The 26,911-nt window shown below is 38.5% G+C and overlaps 1 protein-coding gene across 1 annotated transcript in view; it reads right to left on the bottom strand.

The window, feature by feature from the left end:
* Positions 1–2,639: 2,639 nt before the first annotated feature.
* GTF3C3 (general transcription factor IIIC subunit 3) overlaps positions 2,640–26,911 on the bottom strand; it is a 35,167-nt gene continuing 10,895 nt past the window's right edge. Inside the window, exons 7-18 of the mRNA XM_036254549.1 lie at positions 25,487–25,634; positions 22,837–22,909; positions 21,997–22,100; positions 20,407–20,578; positions 17,430–17,632; positions 17,021–17,122; positions 16,279–16,414; positions 14,289–14,526; positions 12,733–12,923; positions 10,736–10,860; positions 7,612–7,764; positions 2,640–3,055 (exon numbers count right to left, since the gene is read on the bottom strand). Coding sequence (XP_036110442.1) covers positions 2,933–3,055; positions 7,612–7,764; positions 10,736–10,860; positions 12,733–12,923; positions 14,289–14,526; positions 16,279–16,414; positions 17,021–17,122; positions 17,430–17,632; positions 20,407–20,578; positions 21,997–22,100; positions 22,837–22,909; positions 25,487–25,634 — 1,768 coding nt within the window. The 3' untranslated portion in view covers positions 2,640–2,932. The remainder of the gene's footprint in view (positions 3,056–7,611; positions 7,765–10,735; positions 10,861–12,732; positions 12,924–14,288; positions 14,527–16,278; positions 16,415–17,020; positions 17,123–17,429; positions 17,633–20,406; positions 20,579–21,996; positions 22,101–22,836; positions 22,910–25,486; positions 25,635–26,911) is intronic.

The raw sequence follows: 26,911 nt of genomic DNA, 5'->3' as shown, positions 1-26,911 counted from the left end.
TTTGGAAAATGTTAAAAGCTGGCATAACTGTATTAGAGGAAGTACAATTCTAAATTAGTAGAAATGTACTGCCACCTACTGCACATAAAAAACCACTGCAGGAGTTTGTTCCTCCCACTGGTATTCTCTATCAACAAGCCAATACCTTGAACTATAAATGAATTTGTAAGATACAGTACCACAAAGAACTCATAATGCAGACTGTTTTGCAACCTTTCGTTTTCCCATCTGAGATCTCTTCTCTTCAATGTTCCATTTTGTCTTTTTTTCAATTCCATTTTCCCTCTTTCATTAAACTAACTTTGGCAGTTACAGTCTTCAGTTCATAAACCATCCTTCAAGCATTCTTTTATAGCACCCTTCTCTTTAAGTATCAACAGTCCCCATCTGGGGGTGTTAACGACACTTCTTTCTGCATGGGTTCTGTTCCCTCCCAGAGCCCTCCACCCCACCCACTCGCGTGGATGAATCTGTCATCTCAGAGGCTTTTCCTCAAATGTCCCAGCCTGCTTTGCTCTTTTCCTCACAAGTGTTCCTCGCCAATGCCTCCTTTTGTACCCAACACCCGCTTCCTGGGGAACCCAGCCGGCACGCTAGCTTTTGTACGAAAGAGAATCTACTGGAAGGACAACAGAATGAAGAATTCACTTGTACCTTTCCCTCTTGTGAAAACAACTTAGAAGCATCATTGCTAAAGGAAGAGAAAGATGAAATGATAGGGGATTTTTTTGGTGCAAATAACAGAAAAACAGAAAAATTCAAACTAGTATATACTTTAAAGTGGAATTTATTATAGAATTGGAGATATCTTATAGGACAAATCTAAGGCTGCATAAAAATGCAGCCTTAGAAAGGATGGAAATAGAAAACTGGAAAAACGTGTTCTTGCCATTTCTCAGGTCTGCTTCTTTTAATGTATAGGCTTTCTTTTTCCTTCTCAACAGAATGGGTTAATGCGACTTGGCCCACAGAAAAAGCAGAAAATGAAGTTCCAGCCCACAAAAGGCTCTATCTCAAATTTAAAATTGCCAGGGAAGGAGGGAGAAAACTCTCAATTGGCTCAGACTGGCTCAGGAGCAGACTCCCTGATGAACCAACTGTGACCAACAGAAAAGAATCTCATTATATAAAGTGGCTATCAGGATCCTGTCCACGGCTGAGGCAGAAATGACAGGTAAGAAAGTGCGCATCAGCTTCTAAAATGATATTAATGGTGTGGCTCGGGTTGAGCATTGTCCCGTGCACCAGGAGGTCACTGGTTCAATTCCCGGTCAGGGCACATGCCCAGGTTTGTGGGCCCGGTCCCCAGTAGGAGGCGTGCAGGAGGCAGCTGACTGATGTTTCTTTCTCCCTTCCTCTCTCTGAAATCAATAAAAACATATTAAAAAGGAATACTTTGCTCTTATAAAAGAAACAAAATAAAACACCTTAAATGATGTTTTCTAGAATGAGATTTAATAGGCTAAAGGCCTGACGTCTCCTCTTTCTTTCTAAGACAGACTTGTGCACCGATTTTGTCACCACTCTGAACAAACACAAGTGTGCTCCTCCGAAGGACACGAGTCAACAGTTATTCGCTAGTGATCTGATCTTGAACATGCTGTTTAATCTCATATATAAGATGGAGATTGTAATAATTAAAAAAACATATGAAATAATTAACTTTAATTATAAAAATAAAATTTATTTAAACTACATATACACACACAACATAACAGACGGAGGGACAATGGATTTACTTATTACATACAAATTCTGCTTCTCAACGACAAAGTTATATATACAGTGTGAACACTGGTAAGAATTCCTAAAAAGCCCCCATTGTATTTTTTGACCCTATATCATATTTATTTCCTTCCAAAATTGGACTAGGTCTTACAATCTATATGCATATTTATAGCATTTACTTCCCCCTTAAAAGAAACTCTAAAATGCTGTTATTAAACCAAGAGTATATCTAACAAGTACTGTTATCTTAGATCCAAGAACGTACAATATTTGAGATAAGAAAAAGTTGTGTGTTTTTTTTTAACTTTATCAACAAGACTTTATTCCATATATATACAATTCCCAGTCGTCCTACATTCCTAGTGAACTTGAAATGGAAACCAGGTTATGTTACTGAACATCGTCCTCTCTCTCTATTTTTGGTCGGCACACCGCTGTCAAACACTGACAATGCATTTTAAATCTGCCTTGGAGCACAATGTTCTGAATTGAGCCCAGCCTCCCAGATCTGTCTGTGTAGCTAAGATACATATACAGATGAAGAGAAAAAATTAATTCAATTGTTTGCCTTCCTACCACTGAACCATTTCAAATAACTTTGTTACAAATAATTACATAATTGTGTTGACATCAGAAATATTCCCAATTTGTCTTTCCTTTAATAAGCAACCTCTTTTTCTATGTATTTGAAAAACTACCCATGCAATAGTAACAGGGCACTAAGAAATGAATGACTGACAAGGATGACAAATAGAAACGTAACAAACATTTCTTTCAAATAATATATGCTCAGGTTCTGTGTTAAGGGACTGCACTGAGAGGTCACATCTGTCTTAGTACTGTATTCCACACCTACCGCAGTGCCTGGAACATAGTAGGTGTTTCACATGTGCACAGATGGAGAAATGGTATGAGTTAGAAATTAGTGTCTTCAACTTCAAGCCAACTCAAGGGTTACTATAATCTATCTCAGCTTTGGGGACAACTGTACTAAAAATGCTACAGGAAAATGACAGAACAGTATACAAATTCTTATAGGAATAATACTTACCTACCAAAAGATTATTCTGATATATTCAATACAAAATACACGTAAGATAATTCTGAAATTATCATTACTATTTTGGGGTTAATAATAAGCCTTGAGACAGAAAATAGGGTCCATGCACACAGCTCCCCACGCTCCTTTCTTGGCCGAGGTGCCTCATACAGAACAGTAGGTGTACAAGAGGTTCTGAGCCATTCTAATATTCCCGCTGCCCTGATAAATGAGAGACAAATTGTAGGCGATATCTCTTCGTAAGTCTACCTGGTCGACGTCTATGCCCTAGGAGAAAGAAAACAGGAATGAGTTACATTTCAAACTGACAACCAGGACAGTGTTATGGTAAATAAACAGTTTTGTAAGTGTTCAAAAGCCATTAAAATTCACAATACTAAACTAAATGATAAAATTATGTATCTACCTTAGATTTAACTTTTTATCAGATAATGCTGATTCAGTTCATCATTATAGTAACTGTATCATCAAATATTTTTAAATATCTAACCATTAAGTTTAAAAAAAGGGCTCACCCACAAGCCACAGTGGAATAAACTCAAGAGGAATTATGGATTTAAGAGCAAAACAATGAAATGATACAAGAAAAAAATAGATGAATATGATAATATAATCTTGAATAGGAAAAGCCATTCTAAGTATAATAGCAAAAGTAGAAATTATAAAGGGAACTATTAATAGACACGACTTCATTAAAAACACAAAACTTCTGCATATATAAAAATAAATAAATTGTAACACAAAAGACCAGACGCAAGGAACAACACCTGCACCGTGTAAGAGAAGGGCACACAGAGGACAGGTCTACAGGATAACACCCAGGTCACCGCTGGGAGCCCGCAGGGGGACGTCTGCTTGCAGGCCACCCCTTTCCACCCCCAGAGGCCTGAGCACACGCCACTCTAGTATTTCCTGGTGCCCCGGAGGGCAAACTACTTATGTTTTTCAAAGACACCCCTGTATTAATGTGAATAACATTTTGTTCCGAAGAGCTTGGGAAAATAGGTCTAAAATAAACGCTTCTTTTTTGGAAAAAGAAAAAGAATAGGTCTAGGAGGGTGCACACCAAATTGATTATGATTACCACAGGGTGTTATTATCTTAGTATTATTTTTTACTTAAATAACAAAGTGATCTCAGATGGTGGCAGAGTAGATGGAAGCTACACTCACCTCTTCCCAGGACCAAACTAAAATTACAAATAAATTATAGATCAATCAACTTGATTAACCAACTGAAGACAAGCTGAACAGAAGTCTTATAACCAAGGATTTACAGAAGCTACATCGAGACTGGTAGGAAGTGTGGACAGGCGAAAAGAGCAAGCCCCACTCCCAGAAGGATGGCTGAGATTCTGGAGGGATATCTCAGCGGCAAAGGTTACCCCTGAGGAGCGTGGGTTTCAAACCCACACCAGGATCCCAAGCCCAGAGCACGAGAGCCCAGAGCACGAGAGCTGAGAAGAGGCCCACAGAACATCTGGCTGTGAAAACTAGCAGGGATTCTGTCCACCAGGGAGAGTCAGAGTCTGCTAGAGACACAGAGCCCTCTTAAAGAGCCAATGTATGAAATGTCATTCACAGCCACAAACCCTGGGCTCCCGTGGAGGGAGAATGGAGCACACTAGAGCTGTAGGAAGAGAGTCTGGGGTTTGTGGTCCTTGGGAGAGAGCCAAGGGGACAGCTGCTGGGACCTCCTGTGCTGTGTCCCCCCACCTCAATGCAGACATCTTTCTTGGGTGGAACACTCCCCTCTGTGCAGCGTCAGCCTGGGGGAATGCAACAGCCCCACCCTGCTGGGGAGTCATCTGCCTGGACCTGGGTACAGAGCCTGGGCAGACTCAGAGTGTGTCAGTGACAGTCGTGTGGCTTTGAGGTGGGACCATTCCCCTCACTTTCCTGTGAACCTGACTGGAGCATCTTCTCACAGTAGATCTACTAGCCCCACCCTCTGAGCTCCATACTGCCCTAAGCAATCTATAGATTCAACTCCATTCCTAACAAGATACGAATAGTCTATTTCACAGAATTAGAACAAATATTACAAAAATTTATACAAAACCAAAAAAGACCCCAAATAGCCAGAAATCTTGAGAAAGAAGAACAAAGTTGGAGGTATCATGCTACCTGATAGCAAACTATAATAAAGGCCACAGTAATCAAAACAGCCTGGTACTGGCATAAAAACAGAATATAGATAAATAAAACAGAATAGACAGCCCACAAATAAACCCATGCCCTTAGGTCAATTAATATTTGACAAAGAAGGCAAGAACATTCAATGGGGTAAAGACAGTCAATAAATGGTGTTGTGAAAATTGGACAGATATGTGCAAAATTCTAATGAAATTAGAATACCTTCTTACACCATACACAAGAATAAACTAAAAATGAATTAAGGACTTAAATGTTAGACTCGAAACAATAAAAATCCTAGAAGAAAATGTAGGCAATAAAATCTCAAACATTTCCCATAGTGATATTTTTTCTGATATATTGCCTTGGCAAGGAAAACAAATAAAGGGGGTACGTCAAACTAAAAAGATTTTGCACAGCAAAGGAAACCATGAAAAAAATGAAAAAACAACCCACTGAGTGGGAGAACACATTTGCCAATGATACATTTGGTAAGTGGTTAATGTACAAAATTTATGAAGAACTTATAAAACTGAACACCAAAAAACAATCCAATTAAGAAATGGGCAAAGGACCTAAACCAGTGGTTCTCAACCAGTGGGTCGCGACCCCTTTGGGGTTGAATGACCCTTTCACAGGGGTCGCCACAGACCTTCGGAAAACACGTATTTCCGATGGCGATTCATAACAATAGCAAAATTACAGTTATGAAGTAGCAATGAAAATAACTTTATGGTTGGGGGTCCCCACAAGATGAGGAACTGTATTAAAGGGTCACGGCATTAGGAAGGTTGAGAACCACTAACCTAAATAGACACTTCTCCAAAGAGGACATACAGATGGCCAATAGACATATGAAAAGACAGTCATCACTAATCAACAGAGAAATGCAAATTAAACCACAATGAGGTATCACCTCACACTTGTTAGAATGATTATCATAAAAAAATCAACAAACAACAAGTGTTGATGTGGAGAAAAGGGAACCCTCATGCATTGTTGGTGGGAATGCAGACTGGTGCAATCACCAGTATGAAGTTTCCTCAATTAAAAATGGGACTGCCTTATGACCCAGTGATTCCACTTCTGGGACTATATCCAAAGAAACCTAAAACACTGATTCAAAAGAATATATATACACTCCTATATTCACTGCAGCGTTACTTACAATAGCCAAGATTTAGAAGCAGCGCAAGTGCCACAAGTAGATGAGTGGATAAAAAAGCTATGACATAGTAACATAATGGAATATTACTTGGCCATAAAAAAGAAAAAAATCTTACCTTTTGCACCTGGAGAGTGTTACGCTAAGTGAATTAAGCTAGTCAGAGAAAGATAAGTACCATATGATTTCACTTATATGTGGAATCTAATGAACAAAATTAACTAACAAAATAGAAACAGACACACAGATGCAGAGGACGGATTGATAGCCTTCAGAGGGGAGGACTACTGGGGACTGGGTGAAAAAGGTGAAGGGATTAAGTAAGAAAAAAATAACTCATAGACAAAGACAACAATATGGTGATTTCCAGAGTAAAGGGGGGGTGGGAGGGAGAGAGAAGGGGTGAAGGGGGTATATATGGTGATGGAAGGAGACTTGACTTGGGGTGGTGAACACACAGTACAATAAACAGATGATGGACTATATAGAACTATATCACTGAAACCTATGTAATTGTATTAACCAAAATCATCCCAATAAACTCAATAAAAAAATAACAAAGCAATGAACTTGATGGAGTGGAACCATGTTTCTAATTTTCCCCAATACAAAATTTTAGATTTAACTGAAAAATCATTTGCAACAATGAAAAATGATACTTATAAAGTTTAAGGAGCAATACTTAAAGGTATTTTATTAGCATAACTGAAGTTAAACAAGTGTAACAGAAAACAGTTGTAAAGGAATGTAGGGATTATGAGTGTAATTTTAAAAAATTAACTATAAAAACATATACTTTTGTTCAGAAGTTAAAGTAAAAATAGACTTTAAACACAAATTGTCATAGTACTGGCAACACTTTATCCTACCCTACATTATCTTTTAAAACACCACATTAATACTGGTCTTTCATCTTTAGAAAGAAACATGCTGACTGGTTTGACTCAGTGGTCAGAGAGTTGGCCTGAAGTTGGAAGGGTCTCAGGTTCAATTCCTGGTCGGGGGTGCGCACCTGGTTTGCAGGTCAGAACCCCGGCCCTGGTTGGGGTTGTTCAGGAGGCAACCAACTGATGGGTTTCTCTTACATCAATGTTTTTCTCTTCATTTCTCTTGCTCCCTTCCACTCTCTTTAAAAAATAAACAAAAAAATATCCTCAGGTGAGGATTAACAACAATAATAAAAAATATGCTAGTTACACTTGAACTTGAAAATGAACAATGACTATATTACTCAGTATTCAGACTTCATATCTACCAGCTCATACCTGTCTTAGGATAATTAAAATGGTCATAATCACAAGTCATATATGTCCACGTGGTTGCTGATCAAGAATAATGCCAGGATGTCAAAGATTGACTTGTTGCTAAACATAATTACATAACTGGATTCAATAAGGGAAAAATACATTTTAACCTGTAAGCTAAAATGTATTTCACTGTTGGCACCGCAAATCTGAGCTAACTGCATTTATCTACATGTGAAATGACTCCTCAGGTTTTGGGGTAAATAAATCATAGACTACCTCTACCACCAGTGGAGGGAGCTCCAGGGCCTTCTGGTAATAATGGATTGCGAGATGACTCAGCCCCAGCTGGTGAAGGCCACGGCCCAAGTTGTAGAATGATTCCTGGCAAGGCCCACGCAGACTGAGGTATCGATTGAGAAAGGAAAAGCCCTACCAAAAAGAAAGAGACAAGTAATTCACTATTTCACTCATTTGACAGTATGTACCACTATATGTACCAGGTGCTGGGAATACAAACATTAAAAAAAAAAGATACACAGTTGCACCCAAAAAGAACACAGGTCTGTACTATAGTATCACATCCCAGTGTAGTCAGGAACACTTGTGAAGGTGTAAAGGAAAAATGTTTTTTAAAGCTAAGGATAGAAATAGTCATAGAAAACAAAGCCAAATGTTACAACTAGCTGTCAAAGATCCATAGTCTATAAAAACACAGAATAGTCCTGGCCGGTTTGGCTCAGCAGTTAGAGTGCGGGCCTGTGGACCGAAGAGTCTCAGGTTCAATTCCGGTCAAGGGCATGTACCTTGGTTGCGGTTTGGTCCCAGGCCCTGGTCGGGGTCATGTGGGAGACAACCAGTCGATGTTTCTCTCTCTCTCCCTTTCTCCCTCCTTCCCTCACACTCTATCTGAAGATAAATGGAAAAATATCCTTGGGTGAGAAAAACAAACAAAAAAAAGGATTTTTTTTATGGCTTCAAATTGGCTGTTGTGGCATTACGGGTCAGTAAACTTTTAAACATTTTTATCTGAAATACATGTCTAAAATCTTGAGCAAAATACAAAATCTGAGCCCTTATAATGATAATTTAGAAAGGTTTATCCTCAGAAGCAAACTCACTTGAGTGCACCTAATGCTTCTCAGTAAATGATACTTTTTATTTATTTATTTATTTTTAACTCTCCCCCGAGGATATTTTTTCATTTATCTTCTGATAGAGTAGGAGAGAGGGAGGGAGGGGAGGAGGGAGGGGGGGGAGAGAGAGAGAAGGAGGGAGAGAAAGAGACACACTGATTGGTTGCCTCCCACAGGACCCCCACCAGGGCCGGGACGAACCACAACTGAGATACGTGCTCTTGAGCAGAATCAAACCCAAGACTCTTTGGTCAACGGGCCGACGCTCTACTGCCAAGCCAACGGGACAGGGCAGTAAATGATACTTTTTATAAATTACTTCTCAGTACCTTAATAACCTCCTAACCCAAAAAGCTTGGGTGTTATTTTACTTTTCTCTCAAAGCTTCTGACTCAAAGGCTTTATGGAGAAAGCAATTATTTTAGAGCACAGCTGTAATAATGCAGGCTCCCAGTGGTCAGAGCATCCAAAGAGCAGCTACTCTGCCTCTTCCCATATTCACTCTCCTCTTTAATGCAGCTGCAACTTCTGTCTTCCACAGAGTTACACACTGCAAAAGTGCAAGTGTCCTGTGAAGTAATTAAATATATTACTGAGAAGTAATAGCAAGTCAACTAATTTGTGAGGATAGAGTTTAAAGTGTAATTGTTCCCTGAGCAATCTGCTAATAAATGGTTGCAAATGTTCTTTCATATGTAAATAAATAAAAATGAATACATTTTTTAAGAATTAATACATTTTGCCCTGGCCAGTTTTGCTCAGTGGTTAGAGCATCGGCCCACGGACCAGAGAGTTCTGGGTTTGGTTCCCACTAAGGGCACATACCTCGGTTGCAGTTTGTCCCTGATCCCGGCTGGGGTCATGCGGGTGGCAACCAGCTGATGTGTCTCTCTCACATGGATGTTTCTCTCTCTCTTTTCCTCCCTCCCTCCCTCCCACTCTATCTGAAGATAAATGCAAAAATGTCCTCGAATGAGGATTTAAATAAAAAAAAAAAAAAGAATTAACACATTTTAGGGACAACATTATTTATGTTCAATAAATAAATCACACTTCTACATAATGAAAGAATCCATATGAATATGACCTCTACTCCACTAAAAAACATGAGCCTCGCCCTGGCCAGTTTAGCTCAGCGGTTAGAGAATCGGCCTCGGTGCAGAGAGACCTGGGTGCGGTTCCCACTAAGGGCATGTACCTCGGTTGCAGTTTGTCCCCGGCTCTGGTTGGGTCGTGGGGGTAGCAACCACTCGATGTGTCCCTTTCACGTCAATGTTTCTCTCTCTCTCTCTCCCTCACACTCTATCTGAACAAAATATCGAAAAATGTCCTTGGGTGAGGATTAAAAAAAAAAAAAAATGATCCTCTGTTAAGTAACAGAAGACAAACTATTAATCTCACAGAGATGTCAAATCTTTATATTTAAAAATGACAAATCAAAAGATAAAAATCTGAGAAAGAAGGAACAGTAATACCAGATGAATCACTGTAACACAATGAACTTATAGGTCTTCTGATACAATAAAAAAATCCCTCCTGCATTTTAAGAAGATTCTAACAAGTTTAGGAGGATAATCTCCTTGACAACTAACTGAAAGACTATTTAAATATTTAGTGATTTAAGCCCGGCCAGTGTGGCTCAGTGGTTGAGCATCGACCATGCACCAGGAGGTCGCTGGTTCAATGATTCCCAGTCAGGGCACATGACCAGGTGTGGGCCTGACCCCCAGTGGGGGACGTGCAAGGGGCAGCCAACTGATGTTCTCTCTCATCGATGTTTCTATCTCTCTCTCCCTCTCACTTCCTCTCTCTCTAAAATCAATAAAGAAAAAAATTTAAAAACTAGGTAACGTGGGCATCCACTTTACTTCGTAGAGTATTAATCATCAAATATAAAGAACTACCAAAAAAAGACAAAAACACTGAAATAGAAAAGAGAAATAAGCTATTTTTACACTAACTATGTTACCTTTCAAACATTTTTATCATATCAGTCACTAAAGGGCCCAGGAATACACTGTCTATATAATATTAAATAAAGGTAGAAGGAAGAAAACATAAAAGATTTTACTCTTGTAGTATGTATGTAAAGGTAAAAATATGAAATCGGTCGTTTTTAGTAGGACAAAGGACGACACTCCAACCCACTGAGCCACCCGGCCAGGGCATAAGCAGGTTACTACTTTTGAAGCAGGATAGCAGACACATTAAGTACTTTCCGTTTTCAAGACTACACAATCATGTAATGAGAACTCCAGATTGATTACCTGCACAATAAGAGCATGCCTCCTTACCACGTACTTCTGAGACGCCATGTGAATGAAGGTTAGGCCTATGCAGAGGCTGTAGAGAGGATCGTGGGGATAGGTGCGGAAGGCTTGCACATACTGGCCTGAAAGATGAGCAGTGATACCAGGTGGTGGGACAACACAGTTCCTTATTTCTTCAACACTCAATCTAATACATTTTATGCTAAACAAACATTAACGATAGTTAACATACTGAAAGTGTACATTCTAAAATATCAACCACATACGCCCTGGCCGGTTTGGCTCAGCGGTTAGAGCGTCGGCCTGCGGTCCAGAGAGACCTGGGTTCGGTTCCCGCTAAGGGCATGTACCTCGGTTGCAGTTTGTCCCGGCCCTGGTTGGTCGTGTGGGTGGCAACCACTCGATGTGTCCCTTTCACGTCGATGTTTCTCTCTCTCTTCCTCTCTCTCCCTCCCACTCTATCTGAACAAAAATGGAAAATGAAAAAATAAATAAATAAAATAAAATAAAATAGCAACCAGATACAAATTTCAATTTTAAAATAATGTATAACATGTAACAAAATTAAACATGTGTAACTAAAAATACCTTTTAGGCACAACTAGACATTTTTACGTAGAGTAATACTTCCAAAATAAGCAATTTATCAACTGTAATCATAAATCTACCTTATGATCTTAAATCTATTTAAAAAGCAACAGAGGAATTTGTCTCTTGATGACTTTTCTTGTAAAATTAATTGATCTGCTTTAAAAAATCAAATGTAATGGGTAGTAGAGTTGAAAAAAAGAAAAAATAATTTTGTTTTGTTTTTAGATAATGGGTGTTGTTTTTCTAAATGTAACTACTTTGTTTTTTCCTCAGAAAAGCTAAATATATTGAATGATAAAAAAATTGGGGGTTTTTGTGAATTCCATGTATTCTACATATACAATCATCTCATGTCAGAAGCTTACTGATACAAGATGGGGAAATTTACACAAATTTTTCTTAAAACAGGATGATATTTAATTTATCACATACACAGATAAAAACTTCTATTCCTCCGGCTTCCACTCCAGAGGAATGGCACCATAAAACCTCTTTAGCAGCACAGATGGCAGATTGCCTTTTGGACTTTCTATTTTTACCTTTAGTAAGTTTCTAAATTTAGAAAAATAAAATTAATGTCTATTTTATATTTTCTTAATATTAAACTACAAATTCCAAAAAGCACAAACAGTGGAAGAGAGTTTTAATATTTGATGCTTAAGGTCACTGGCTGAACAATTATAAAAATACCAGCCATACACAAAGGAACATGAAAGTATTAAAATGGCAAAATCACAGTTAATTCAGAAGTGCACCTGGCAACACTAGCTTTTAGGCAGCAGGAGATACAATACCCATTTTAATTTTAAACATTTGGTTAGGTATTTTTCTACTTGTTTTCTTCTGATTCCTTACTACAGAACTTTGTTATACATGATGAATGAATTTTCCCTGAGTTTATTTAGCATTAGTAAGTACTATGTAAATAAATCTTGATATAAAGACTCTTCTCCTAAAGGAGAAAACTATCAGCAAATCTTAAATCCTTTTTTGTACTACAGCAAATTAAAATCAGGTAGCAAAACATTCATAATGAACGAAAATTATTTTAAAACAAATAAGCCTAAATAGGGAGAACGGCTGACCTTTAAAATAAGACTTGATGTGAAATCAAAGCTTCATAAAAGAAATAAATATTATTATCATTATTGCCGACACTTTTAATCACTTACTATATGTCTCAGGCGCTGTTTAAGTACTTCATATTAACTCATTTAATTTTCACAGTAATCTACAAGACAGATCCAATTATTGTCTCCATTTCAGAAATAAACTGTGGCAGAAGGAGGGAGGATAATTTGCAGCTGGAACTGCTGTTTGAACCCAGGCATCTCCACTCCAGAGGCCAGGCTCTCAACCACTATCTGTCCATACTTGACAAAGTCACGTGCCAGGACACTTACCAAGAGCATGCTTAAAACTACCAGATACGAATGCATTGTGTCCATTTAAGACACACAGGGCATGATTATCTGGGTTTTTCAGCATTAAGCGGAGACAGAAACGATGATGTCGTACATCTTGAGAGTGCATGGTAACTTGATTGAACATGTTCCAGAGGTGGGGTTTATTGACATTTTCCATTACCATTATCCTAAAATTAAAGGAAGAAGGTGAGGGTGAAAAATGATGTGAGCCCTGGCCAGTTTGGCTCAGCGGTTAGAGCGACGGCCTGCGGTCCGGAGAGACCCGGGTTCGGTTCCCGCTAAGGGCACGTACTTCGGTTGCAGTTTGTCCCCGGCCCTGGTTGGTCGTGCGGGTGGCAGCCACTCGATGTGTCCCTTCACGTCGATGTTTCTCTCTCTCTCTCCCTTCCTCTCTCTCTCCCACTCTATCTGTACAAAAAATGGAAAAATATCCTCGGGTGAGGATAAAAAAAAAGAAAAATGATGTGAGCCCTGGCCGGTTTGGCTCAGTGGTTAGAGTGTAGGCCCTCGGACCAAAGAGTCTTAGGTTTGATTCCAGTCAAGGGCTCGTATCTCAGTTGCGGTTCAATCTCCAGCCCTGGATGGGGTCATGCGGGAGGTGGACAATCGATGTGTCTCTCATATCAATGTTTCTCTCTTTGTCCCTCACTCCCTCCCTCCCATTCTATCTGAAGAGAAATGGAAAAATATCCTTGGGTGAGGATTTAAAAAATAATAATGATAATAATGTAAAAAGAAAATCTTCCTGATTTTTAAGAATTAAACCCTTCAGTGATGTCCCACCAACTCTAAAATGTACCATTCCCCAAAAGGGGCAGATTGTTGCAACTTATTTAAGCAAAACCTTTTACACACTGAAAGATTTTTCCCATAAAATGCTGCTTAAGTTAGTATTTCTACCATCTTATTTCTTTTTTTTTTATCTTCACCCGAGAACATTTTTCCATTTTTTTTTTTTGGTTCAGATAGAGTGGGAGGGAGAGAGAGGAAGAGAGAGAGAGAGAAATATTGACGTGAAAGGGACACACTGAATGGCTGCCTCCCGCACGACCCAACCAGGGCTGAGAACAAACTGCAACCAAGGTACGTGCCCTTGGCAGGAACTGAACCCGGGTCTCTTGGGACCGCAGGCCGACGCTCTAACGGCTGAGCCAAACCAGCCAGGGCTATTTCTTCTTTTTAACAAAACTTTAAAACCAAACCACAGAACGAAGTGACTTAAGTTTCACTTTTTATCTCCCTTCCCACTACAGCTGCAGTACAATGAACACTGAATAATGTGTGTGCACTGTTAAAAGCTCTCTCTATATAACTCATTTAACCCTCACAGTAACCCTATGAAATGGTAGTATTATGATGTTCATTTGTAACTGGAAGACCGAAGCACAAGAGGTTAAGTGCATGCTCTCAGGTTGCCTGAGACTCACCGATGAACTGAATGAACTAGTAAGCAACAGGAGAGCTAACATAGAAGCTATTAATTCTTGATCATGAGAGACTAACTGAAAGTGAATACATTACTGGAAAGTCACCTGATATAGTTGTATGCCTTTCTGAAATTTTTGTCCAGAATTGCAGCAGAGAGACCAAAGTATTCTAGTTCTTTGCGTTTTTGTCTGTCATCATAAAATGGACAATATTCCAACGAAGAATCCACAAGTAACTCAGCCTCCTGAAATCGGGACAGGTCACATAAAGAGTATATGGCCTTCAACAGAAGGTTCCACCACTCCTCTTTTGTCATGACACTCGTGAGTACAGCAAATATTGCTAAAATGAGACCAATGAAAATCAGTTAGGATACCATATTTCCAGAAATAGCAGAATTAGAAAGAGAAAATCCACATGATTAATTTTAAGGTTGAATTTAATAACCATGATCCAGTGGACCTATATTCTTGTCAACACTCTTCTGACACTCCTTCAACACCATCCCTGCCTTCTGCTCTGTCTGCCTAAAAATCTGCAATCTCGGGTAATTCTCATTTCTGATTTATTCCCTACAAAGTCCAGCTACCTCATCTGTGTTTCTCAATGCTAATTAGGATATATGGTCCTCCAGGCAGGATGAGTGTGCTTTCCACGACCGAGGTCAGATACGAGCTTCTGCACACACAGGCATGTTTGCTCAGCAAAGGACTTCACATTTATGTTTTGAGATTCAAGTTGTCCTTGACCTTTTCGTTGTCTCAATTTTCTTTTTTTTGCCTCAAAATTTCTCTTTTCCTTCAACAACCATCACTCATTTGTCTGTAAGACTCCTTCCCCTTATAAGCTTTAAGAAGTATCAAAAGCCATAAAATGTTTTTAGTCTTTAACCTAGTAATTCTCATTCTGGAAATCTGTCTTAAACAACTAGTCAAAAATATGGATAAAGATAAGAAGATGCTCATTACAGTATTATTTATAAAAGAAATTACCAGAAGCAACCACACATCAAAAAATAATGAGGGCATGATGGCACTGCTAGCCAATGGAATATTACAGCTGCTTGAAATGGCTACAGAGAACAGAACATTAGAAAACGTCTATGAACAATGGTAAGTGAAGAAACACGGAGAACAAAGATGTATGTGCATAAAGAGGCCTAGCTCATCCTATCCGGGTGCACCAGTGGAATGTGATCCCCACCATAATAAAATTAACTAACAAAGCAAAACAGCAAAAACCTATGAGCCTAAGAAAAATCAACAATGGACCTGAAATGAGGAAATACTGAAAGAAAAAACAAGCAGGCTCAGATATAGAGAAAAATATAACTAAGTGAACATAGTCCAAATCCATGAGCTCCAAGTTGGTGAACTGGGGGGGACACAGTACCCTGCCTATTTTATACCCTTATATCGTGCTAATAGACACAGCTCTCCTGATTCTAGAACCCTATCTGCTGCACGCTGCCATGCTAACAATGATTTAATAGATATCTGTTTTATTAATTAACAATGAAATAATTTCCTGCCAGATACTTCCATTTTATAGTCTAGGTCTTTTCCAAAGGTCTCTAAGTAATAACCTCACCTAAGCATATGTGATGCTTTTCCAGCTAAAAATAGATGCCTTTTAAAGTTATATTATTTGAGACTGGGTCAGAGCAATTTGTTTTCAGAGATTCTATGACTATTGCTACATTTGTAAAAAATGAATTTAACACAGAAGGGGATATATGTAACTGAAGTAACTGGACAAACATAATCATCTTCACTGTCATCTAATCTTCACAAATTTCTTAAAATGAGGTATATTTTCTTCTTAAAGTCAAAATTAAAAGTTTTGCTTACTTCCTTTTACAGAAAAACTAAGCAGAGGTTTTCCTTTTCATTTTAAAAATTATTTACATATGGCCTTTCTTTTTCTTTAAACAGCAAATAAGTTTATTATACTTGAAGAATTTCAATTAGAAAATTTCATTTTACTTGAAAAGGGTATATTTTCAATTCGATTACTACTGTTAGGTGTTACTTTATGAGTCTTTTTTCCAACTCAGCCAAGTTTTATGCAGTAAAGCAAATGAAAAGTAATTACCTTTTGTATCACAATTTGCTGTCTCTTGGTCATTGTTGTCTGATATTTTGTCTCTTGACACTTTAATAAGGTAGAGATGCCTCTCTCCAGATTTGGAACTGGATATCAAACAGACTTGGGCTCTATTCATTGCTACCTGAATTAAAAATAATTCGGTATTTTTTTAGACATAACATTTTTTAAAAGAAAATCTATGGGCCACAAGCACCATAGGAGTCCCTGAAAGACACTCTTAAGTAAGGAAAAATGAGACGGAATTATTGTGTATATAAACACCTAAAAGAGACTGAATAGACATTTTTTCTTACCAAAGAATTTGGGTCATGTTACTCACAAAGAAGGCAATTCACATCCGTGTCATAGCATATATAAACACCCTCATAACCACCTCCCTGAAAACAAAGCTAGACCCAGAAAGGATGTCATAACCTGGGAAACATTTCTGCAAAATGAACAATGTTGACACCTAGTGTCCACAGGGCCAGTAACTAGTAATAAATACTGTGGTTCTCACTTATCTAAACATGGACTAGCAAAGCTTATTTTCCACTCAATCTACAGTCAAGTTTATATCTTCATGCAGACTTTCAATTACATAATCTCTAGGTCTTTTGTCTCTATTTGACTTCCATTTTTAAAAGTTTGAGTTTAATAGAGTGAGTTATAAAATAGCTATAATCTTTAATAAATCAAATTCTAAACATTTAAAAGGTCAATAAGCTATTATCAAGAACTTACTCACCTTTAAAAGCATGGCTAACATGGTAAGCAGGGTGTCCACATAACCATACATTTTGCCTTGTGAGAACAGTAGAGTAGAACGATGAAGCAGTAACTTGAGCTCCTAAATAAGCACATGATAATCAGTGTGACAAGAGTCCTTTGCTATCAGTTGTTTTGTCTTAGGAACCAAAGCTTAAGAACATTTGTTTTATGATCTTTCACTATAATTAAGATCCAGTCTTTTAGGAACTATAATTTATGTCTAATGCGTGGCTGAAACTTAAGACTCAAAATCATTTTTCAAATATAATGAATTTAATACACTGAAATAAAACTTTTGGTATAAGCTAAAGAGACATCCTTAACTGAAGAGAAAGTTCTAACCTATAATCTACCAAGAAAAACTTCCTTCTACGTCCCATGCCTACCTGCTGAGCAGCGTTTGCATCTTGTGCTAAAGTGTCGGGATCATACATGGGTTCCAGAGCTTCCAGAGCTTTCTCAGGACGGCCCAGCTGCTGCTGCAGGGTGGAAAGCGAAATTCTCGCATCCAGATGGAGAGGGGCCAGATCAACCACTTTGCCATAGCTTTCAGCAGCACGCTCCATATAGCCCAAGGCCTTTAGGCATTCTAAGATGTTAAAATAATATTTAAATATGAACCAGATTGGTAAACTTGCCAAAATTATTTCTCCATTTTTAAAGAAACAGTATAGCAATGTCAAAAGCATTATAACAAAAAAAAAAAAAGTATGAATATTTCTAGTACTTCAAAACCACTGTTGGTTCTAACTTCTATCTATTGACTGATCAATCTATTGGATTCCCTAACTAAATTCAAATTTCTACAAGAATGTAATCAGCACATACATATACTTTGGGGTTCTGCTTTATTCCCTTAGCATTATGCTTTCAACATTTTCCCATGCCTTCATCAGCATTCTGAATGATTATAATATTTAATTAAATAGATTTACTTAAACACAATTTTTGACATTTAGGTTATTTCCAAATTTTTCCTCTAATAAATAACACTGCAGTAAACATCTTCATGTATATAAGCCAGAGTTCACAAACTGGTAGACCAATTTAACTGACTGATGTGTTTTGTTTGGCCACAGTGCTGCTGAAAAACAATAAATTGCCTACACTTTTTTTTTTATTTTTTTAATTTATTTATTTTTGTTACAGATGTTTCTCCTTTTTCCCCCACTGATGATACCCACCTCACCCTCCCTCCCCGCCCAACCTACACTTTTTAAAATTAGAATTTTTATGAAATCCAAGTTACTGGATTCTTTTGAAAAACCTGGACTTGGTAACAGTGGGCTCCCCAATTCCCACATGGCACTCCAGCGCATGCCAAGAAACAGCAGCCTCCTTCAAACAGACGGTCCAGTTCTGCCTCCCCAGTCCTCTCACTTGCCCACTTCACTCATGGTTGTTACCTGCCAGGCTCCTGAGTTTTGTGATCCCCAATCCCTCACCTCACTCAATTGTTTCCCTGGGACAACTTCTCTGAAGTGAGTTTACTGGGCCCTGCTCCTCACACTTTATGCCAATCTATCATTAAGCTCTACCATGTAAACTTGAAAACAAATCCCAGTAAGCATTTCTTCTCTCCACCCTACAAGCCACAACACTGATTTAGGCCCTTTTCATCATTTTTCTTTTTCACTGCAATTATACCCTAAAACAACTGCTTTATCAAATCTCAAATTTCTCAAATCTCTCCTATCAAGTTTAGATTAAATTTTGATAATAAAGGAAGACTACTTACTAAGGATGGATCATCACAATTATTTATTCATTTTTAAATATGTTTTTATTGATTTTTTAGAGAGAGAGGAAGGGAGACAGAGATAGAAACATCGATTGGCTGCCTCCTGCACGTCCCCCACTGGGGATCGAGCCGGCAACCCTGGCATGTGCCCTGACTGGGAATGGAACTGGGACTTCTCAGTCCATGGGACAACGCTCAATCCACTGAGCCACACCAGCGGGCTAATTTTTTATTTTTCACTTTTAAAGCTATTTTGTTATTATGCTATAAGCATTTAATTACTATAATGATCTTTCTTATATAGTGAGCCCAAATTTCTTTATGATTTTTAGATGATTCTGAGGTTTTATCTTCCACTCATCTCAGGCTACACAGGCTCAAAATGGAAACAGCATTTATCCGCATCATGATCGTAATTAAATAGGATTTGTAAAATATCTACTTGTAACAGGAGCAGGTTCAATATTACAGCCTTATGAAGGCACTAAAAATTCCAACTCTCTGCTCATGTCTTTAAAATTCAAATACTACAAAGAATATAGCTTTATGATGGCATGCTACATCTGTGCTCACATTTCCTCAGTGAGCTGTTATTTTAATTAAGTGCTCTCTGCTATTTCATATCTGTGATATGTCTCAAAATATCTCAAATGTCAATCAATGCTTCTCTAGTTATAGAGAACATTCTGTTGCTGTGTACTATTTTTTTTTAACCCTCACCTGAGGATATTTTTTTTCCATTTACCTTCAGATGGGTGGGAAGGTGGGGAGGGGGAGAGAAACATCCACGTGAGAGAGACACATCGACTGCCTCCCGCACAACTCCGACCAGGGTCAGGGACCAAACCACAACCGAGGTATATGCCCTTGGCCGGAATCGAACCCACAACTCCTTGGTCTGCAGGCCAACGCTCTAACCACTGAGCAAAACCGGCCAGGGTGATTGCTGTGTACTATTTTAAGAACTATTAGAACTTTCTGCTATTACGTGATATTTTAAGTAAAACTATTCAAATTTTAATGCATCTTTATGTTGATTCAATAGGAAATCCTATTAGAATATTTTTGGCTTTCATGTTTCTTTAAGAGATTAGTTGTATTTCTTAAAGCTATTTTTTCTACTCTGAATGATTTATTTCTGATTAGTGGAGACTTAGATATAAAATTTATTCAGATAATTGCAGACTTAGAAATAAAATGACAAATAAAACCCAATCTTGAGTATATTTTTGGCTCAAAGAACATTGAAAAATAACATATTAATTATAAATCCGCAAAAGTTCCTCAAAAATTAGGTTGACAACCTATTACAAGAAACCAGAGACTATGATGATGACAGGTAAAAGACATAAGACAGATATTTATGGTATTTTTAACAGGGACATGTTAGTTCTCTTCAGTCTGGCAGCATTAAATGAATCATTCCTCCAAAGCACTAGTGAGGGGGAATCACTTAGTGATTCCCAAAAGTATTTAAAATACTAATTTTCAAAAAACTGCTCTGAAACCAGAAATACTTTCACTAAGACATTAATATTTTATAACAATTATACTACCTTGGGAAAGTAAGTTCTTATCGACTTGTACAATGGAAACTTCTCCCTCCCACAGAAAAGCACTACCTGCGTGCCGAAGCCAAACGACTGCGAGGTTGTATCTTTCAGAGCAGACCAGCGCGCTGAGGAGAGGAAGCGCGGAACTGTATTCACCCACATCCAGGAAAGCTTCAGCCACATCTAGATAGAGGTCTCCCATGTCTTCAGGATTCTGTTCCACTAGTGTTGTCAAAAGAGGCTGGACCGCAAAAGTAAAGCCTGAAGTCAAACCTTCATTTCAAATGTGCACATCTATGTCTATTTCTGCTTTTAACATCCACATCAGTTATCTGGGGCAAGCTGAAAGAGCAAGGCTTAATAAAAACAACTTTAAATAATCATTTTTCTATTCACTTTGTATCTCTATTAAAAAGAACATATACTGCCCTGGCTGGTTTTGCTCAATGGTTAGAGCATCAGCCTGAGGTCCAGAGAGACTCGGGTTCGGTTCCCGCTAAGGGCACGTACCTCGGTTGCAGTTTGCCTTGGCCTTGGTTGGGTTGTGTGGGTGGCAGCCACTCGATGTGCCCCTTTTACATCGATGTTTCTCTCTCTCCCTTCTACTCTATCTGAACAACGAGGACAAAAGAAAGAAAGAGCGCACACTGCCATTATTCACTCATTCACCACAGGCCTGTTATGAGGCAGCCATGGGAGCAGCTAAGACAACGCTGATCTTGTTTAGCAAATCAAACACACCCCTACCGCAGGGTCTCCGTTTGCTGTTTTTCTGGAAAGCTGTCCCCTCACATATCAGCATGGCTTACTTCCTTCAAATCATCATTCAAATGTCACCTTTTCAAAGATGCTTTTCCTGACCCTCCTATTTAAAACTGCAACTCCTCCCATCCCCAATAGTTCTTATCTTCTTCCCTGTCTGATTTTTCTCCAGAGCATCACCAACTAACATCCTATATTTTACATATTTATTTTGTGTAATAAATATTTTTACATATTTATTTATTATCTATCTAATCCCACTAGAACAAAAGATCCATGTGGGCAGGGATCTGTATATTTTATTCAACACCTATCCTAAAGCCTGCAAAGTAAACACCCATTTTTTTTTTTAATTTAATGAAACACTTAGTGCGAAGTCAACAAAGAGAACAGCTGTCAGAAATGACGAATTATATAAAAGGCCCAATCTCAAATTCTGATCTCTATATTGTTCTAATTTTAAAAGAAAAACAAAGTATTATAAGCCCAATTCCAAAATACTCTTAGTTGTTTTTTTTTTGTTTTTTTTTTTGTACAGACAGAGTGGGAGGGAGAGAGAGGAAGAGAGAGAGAGGGAAACATCGATGTGAAAGGGACACATCGAGTGGCTGCCACCCGCACAACCAACCAGGGCCGGGGACAAACTGCAACCGAGGTACATGCCCTTAGCGGGAACCGAACCCGGGTCTCTCCGGACCGCAGGCGGACACTCTAACCGCTGAGCCAAACTGGCCAGGGCAACACTCTTAGTTTTTATAAGACAGCCCACAAAGATGCTTATGATGACTTCATGGTTATTAAGAAATATGAAATTTAGGGTGAACTTAAAATTTCTTGTCATTTAAAGAAAACATTGTGAATTTGATCTGAAGTAGCTCAATTACAGATGTTACTTACATTAAGTGGCTCGAGGATGTTGAGATGAACAAGGCAGACCATCAACTTCACCGTGATATCTATTGGCACACCATCAGGTATAGTGCAGGTAACAGTCTCATCGGCTGTGAATTAGACAAAAAGATGTCTCATACGCAAGTTTAGAACGTGGGGCAAAGAACCAAACTGTATCTTCTATGTAAGATCTCATTTACTTAATTCAAATAAAATGATTCCATAGTCAATTCTAAATTTGGCCAACTCTAGTATTAGGTACTTAAACCTCCTTCAGCCTGTCCTTTGGTAGCAATTACCCTTCATATTTTTCCCCTAACATCTAAAACCTACATAAACTCCCACACCTTCTATCAAAACTACAAAAATGACAAACAAGGATATATAAATTCTCTTTTTCCTTCCTGAATTCAAAAGCCTCCTTTAGTCTTCACTACAAAGAAGCCCAGAAAGGGATAAAATAATATTGTGCTCAAATATGAAGTAGAATTCTATTCAGTGCTTAAGTGTAAATTAGTAGAGAGCATTTTAAGTCTTTATTTGAAAAGTAAATTGCTTTGATAAGCTGTTCAGTAATCCATTCTTCCTTCATGTAGCACTAAAAAAGACCCTTGGTCAATAAGAAAAGCCATGTTCAAATGGACATATTCAGAAATAAAAGAGACTGAAAACAATTTTTAAAAGATTACTTGTAAGTGAATAATCACAAGAAAAGATGTGATACCTCTCTTAGGAAGAAATGCTTCTTGGGAAAACTTGCTATGAAAACAGTAACTATCAATTTCAGATTGCCCCATTATGAATGAACAAGAGTATATACACTCCCTAGGAAGAGGAAACCACAACCTGTATTCTCTTCTGAAGTGCCTTCTTCTGTAGTTCTTTTTTCTAGCACGATTCCAGAAAAATCCATAATTACCTAAAAGAATGGAAGGAGGGAGAGAAAATAATAAGGTAGGTATATATTCACAATGCAATGCAAAGATTTGTATAGTTAATTCAAACACTCCTTACAACATATAAATGAACTATAAAAAGCAACATTAAGTCTCTTGAAAATAAGGAACCAGCCCTGGCCGGTTTGGCTCAGCAGTTAGAGCATTGGCCCACAGTCCAGAGAGACCCAGGTTCGGTTCCGCTAAGGGTGCGTACCTCAGTTGCAGTTTGTCCCCAGCCCTGTTGGGGTTGTGTGGGAATCAGCCATTCGATGTGCCCCTTTCACATAGATGTTTCTCTCTCTCTCTCTTCCTCTCTCTCCCTCCCACTCTATCTGAACAAAAATGAAAAAATTTCCTCGGGTGAGAATAAAAATAAATAAATAAAAAAAATAAGGAACCACTGTGACACATTTATATTTTCATATCACATTAAGTAATCTTAACTGAAGATATGTAATTCCTCTGTATCAAACCAATCTACTTTTTTTTTTTTTAATTTTATTTTTGTTACAGATGTTTCTCCTTTTTTGCCCCATTGACACCCTCCCCCCCATCCCCCCCCGTCCCGTCCCCAGCTTTGTTGTCCATGTCCATTGGTTATGCATACATGCATATAAATTCTGTGGTTTATCTCTTCCCACCCCCAACCACCCTCTCTTCTGAGGGTTGTCAGGCTGTACCCTACTTCCACATCTCTGGGTCTACCCTATTCCTCAGACTGTTATGTTCATTTTATTCCACAAATAAGTGAGATCATGTGGTATTTGTCTTTTTCTGCTTGGCTTCTTTCACTTAGGATAATACTTTCCAGGTCCCTCCATGTCGTCTCAAAGGATAAGAGATCTTTCTTTCTTACAGCTGCATAGTACTCCATTGTGTATATGTACCACTGCTTTTTTATCCATTCGTCTACTGATGGACACTTGGGCTGTTTCCAGATCTTAGCTATTGTAAATAGTGCTGCTATGAACATGGGGGGTACATATATTCTTCCTGATTGGTGTTTCAGGCTTCTTAGGGTATATTCCTAGAAGTGGGATCACTGGGTCAAATGGAAGTTCCATTTTTAATTTTTTGAGGTAACACCATATTGTTTTCCATAGTGGCTGCACCAGTCTGCATTCCCACCAGCAGTGTACTAGAGTTCCCTTTTCTCCACACCCTTGCCAACACTTGTTTGATAATTTGTTGATGGTGGCCATTCTGACAGATGTGAGGTGATACCTCATTGTTGTTTTAATTTGCATCTCTCTGATGATTAGTGATGTTGAGCATTTCTTCATATGTCTCTTGGCCATTTGTATGTCCTGTTTGGAGAGGTGTCTATTCAGCTCCTCTGCCCATTTTTAAATTGGGTTCTTTGTCTTCCTTTTGTTGAGTTGTATGAGTACTCTATATATTTTGGAAATTAACCCCTTATCTGATGTATCATTGGCAATGGGTTGCCTTTCCATTTTGATGGTTGTTTCTTTTGCTGTGCAGAAGCTTTTTAGTTTGATGTAGTCACATGTGTTCATTTTTTCCTTTGTTTCTGTTGCCTTAGGTGATGTATCAGTGAAAATTCTGCTGCCTATGATGTCCGAAATTTTGTTGCCTACAGTTTCTTCTAGAATTTTTATGGATTCACGGGTCACATTTAAGTCTTTTATCCATTTTGAGTTTATTTTTGTGTATGGTGTAAGTTGATGGTCTAGTTTCATTTTTTTGTATGTAGTTGTCCAATTTTCCCAACACCATTTATTAAAGAGGCTGTCTTTACTCCACTGTATGCTCTTGCCACCTTTGTCAAATATTAATTAAGTACATTGCTTTGGGTCCATTTCTGGGTTCTCTATTCTGTTCCACTGGTCTATATGCCTGTTCTTTTGCCAGTACCAGGCAAAATCTTTTGATTACAGTCACTTTGTAGTATAACCTGAAATCTGGTATTGTGATTCTCATCTACTTTGTCCTTCTTTTTCAAAATTGCTGTGTCTATTCGGGGTCTTTTTTGATTCCATATGAACTTTTGAAGTATTTCAAACCAATCTACTTTTCCCAACAGATTAAGAATTGCATTATAGCTGTGGCTGGTTTGGCTCAGCAGTGAGAACACTGACCTGTGGACTGAAGGGTTGCAGGTTCAATTCTCGGTCAGAGGCACATACCTGGGTTGTGGGTTTGATCCCCGGCCCCGGTCAAAGTCATGCCGAAAGCAACCAATCAATGTGCCTCTCACACTAATGTTTCTCCCTCCCCCCCCTCCACTCTCTTTAAAAATCAATGGAGAAATATTCTCAGGTGAGGAATAACAACAACAAAAGAACTGCAATATAGTGATTAGTCTGGCTCAGTCCTGCTATCCTGAAGTATAGCTATGCCTGGCACCCGTGACAGTGATGATAGCTTTTATCATGTAATAATTACATTATATATTTCACATGTAATTAGCACAGAATCTAGAAATATGTTTCCATAGAGACTTTACATAAGTAATATATATAACTAAAATGAGGACCTAGAATTTCTAGAACACAGTAATGTGTTTCAAACCTAAAGAGAAACACTAGTGTTCCTACCTCCAGAGCTTTGTCGTATTGTTTGTTAGAAATGTACAGTTCGGCTGCTATGTTAACATCTTCCATGGAGACGAGGCCTTGGTGTTTTGAGAAAGCTTCTTCAATTATGTTAATAGCTGAAGTAACATCATTGGCTTCATAGTAACTCCTAAAAAAATAAATGACAAAAGGGATGAGTGCTTATTTAACTCAGATTATAAAATTCATTTCCTTGCTTAGGCCCTCTAGCTGATATTCATTTTCTTAAAATTTGAGAAGAGAAACACTCTTCTTTAAAATCATAACCAGAGCTGAGTCAGAGAAAAATGTCCAAAGTCAGTATAACTATGTCAGTGTCAAGTATCTCACTCTCCCCAAGCTACCTCACATCACTCCAGCTCATTCCCTCTGTAACCCAACACCAACAACTCTTCTCCCTCGATGGGACCTGTATAGCATTGGTCCTCCCACTTTCTCACTGTCTCTGCACCCTTCCTGTCCTCACTCTCCTCCCTTTCTATGATCCAACATTATAATTACTTCCTATCCTCCTGCTAATTAGCATCTCCTAATTCTCCTGCTCTTCTCTCCCTCCATCAAAATCATTCGATAAAACTCCAACCCTGGTTAATCCAAATATGCCTACTCTTCACCACCAGCTGCCCAGCCGACCATATGACTAGACTCATTCTAAATTAGTGACCACCAGCCTCGAGTAGGCCCATAGTGCTGATCGGCATTCACTACAGCTCCCTTGTCCAGTACTTTTCAAACTTGAATGTGCATCCAGATCAGCTGGGGTCTTCTAAAAAGGCATATTCTGATCCAGTGGTGCTGGGTCAGGGCTGGGAGTCCACATTTGGGACAGGCTCCATGGTGAAAATGCTGCAGGTCCTAAGGGCCTGGACAACGATTTAACATCTTTTCTCCAGACCTCCAACACTCCCCCATTCTCTCACCTTGCTTCTGTTTTACAAGAGAATCAGACATCCCACATACTCCCAACACATCTACCCACCTACTTACCCATACCCACATATTGTCTCCATTCTCCTTTTATCATAAGAATGTTCCCCAACTAGATCCCATTCTCTCCAACCTACTCAAGGATATCACTCAATCCATTGTTCCGTCATGAATCTTCAATATGTCCCTCAGTTGTGAATCATAACCATTTGAATACAATTATACTTTAATTTTTCTCAATTTAGAAATGATCTCTCACTCCTACAACCCATTCCAATTACCTTCCTATTCTTTTGTTCCTATTATAAATTTCTCCAAAGAGTTGCCTGTTGCCCAGGAGCCCCCACCCCATTTCCAATGTCAATGCTCAGTCCTCATTTTATATGTCTTTCTGCACTATTTCACACAGAATTTTATTAAAGAAAGCACTTTAATAAAATTCTAGACTATGATGTTCTCTTAGTTTCCGCCTACTTCACG

This window comes from Molossus molossus, unplaced genomic scaffold (genome assembly GCF_014108415.1).
Source record: "Molossus molossus isolate mMolMol1 unplaced genomic scaffold, mMolMol1.p scaffold_m16_p_11, whole genome shotgun sequence".
Taxonomy (NCBI): Eukaryota; Metazoa; Chordata; class Mammalia; order Chiroptera; family Molossidae; genus Molossus; species Molossus molossus.
This window is presented reverse-complemented; position numbering and strand designations above follow the sequence as displayed.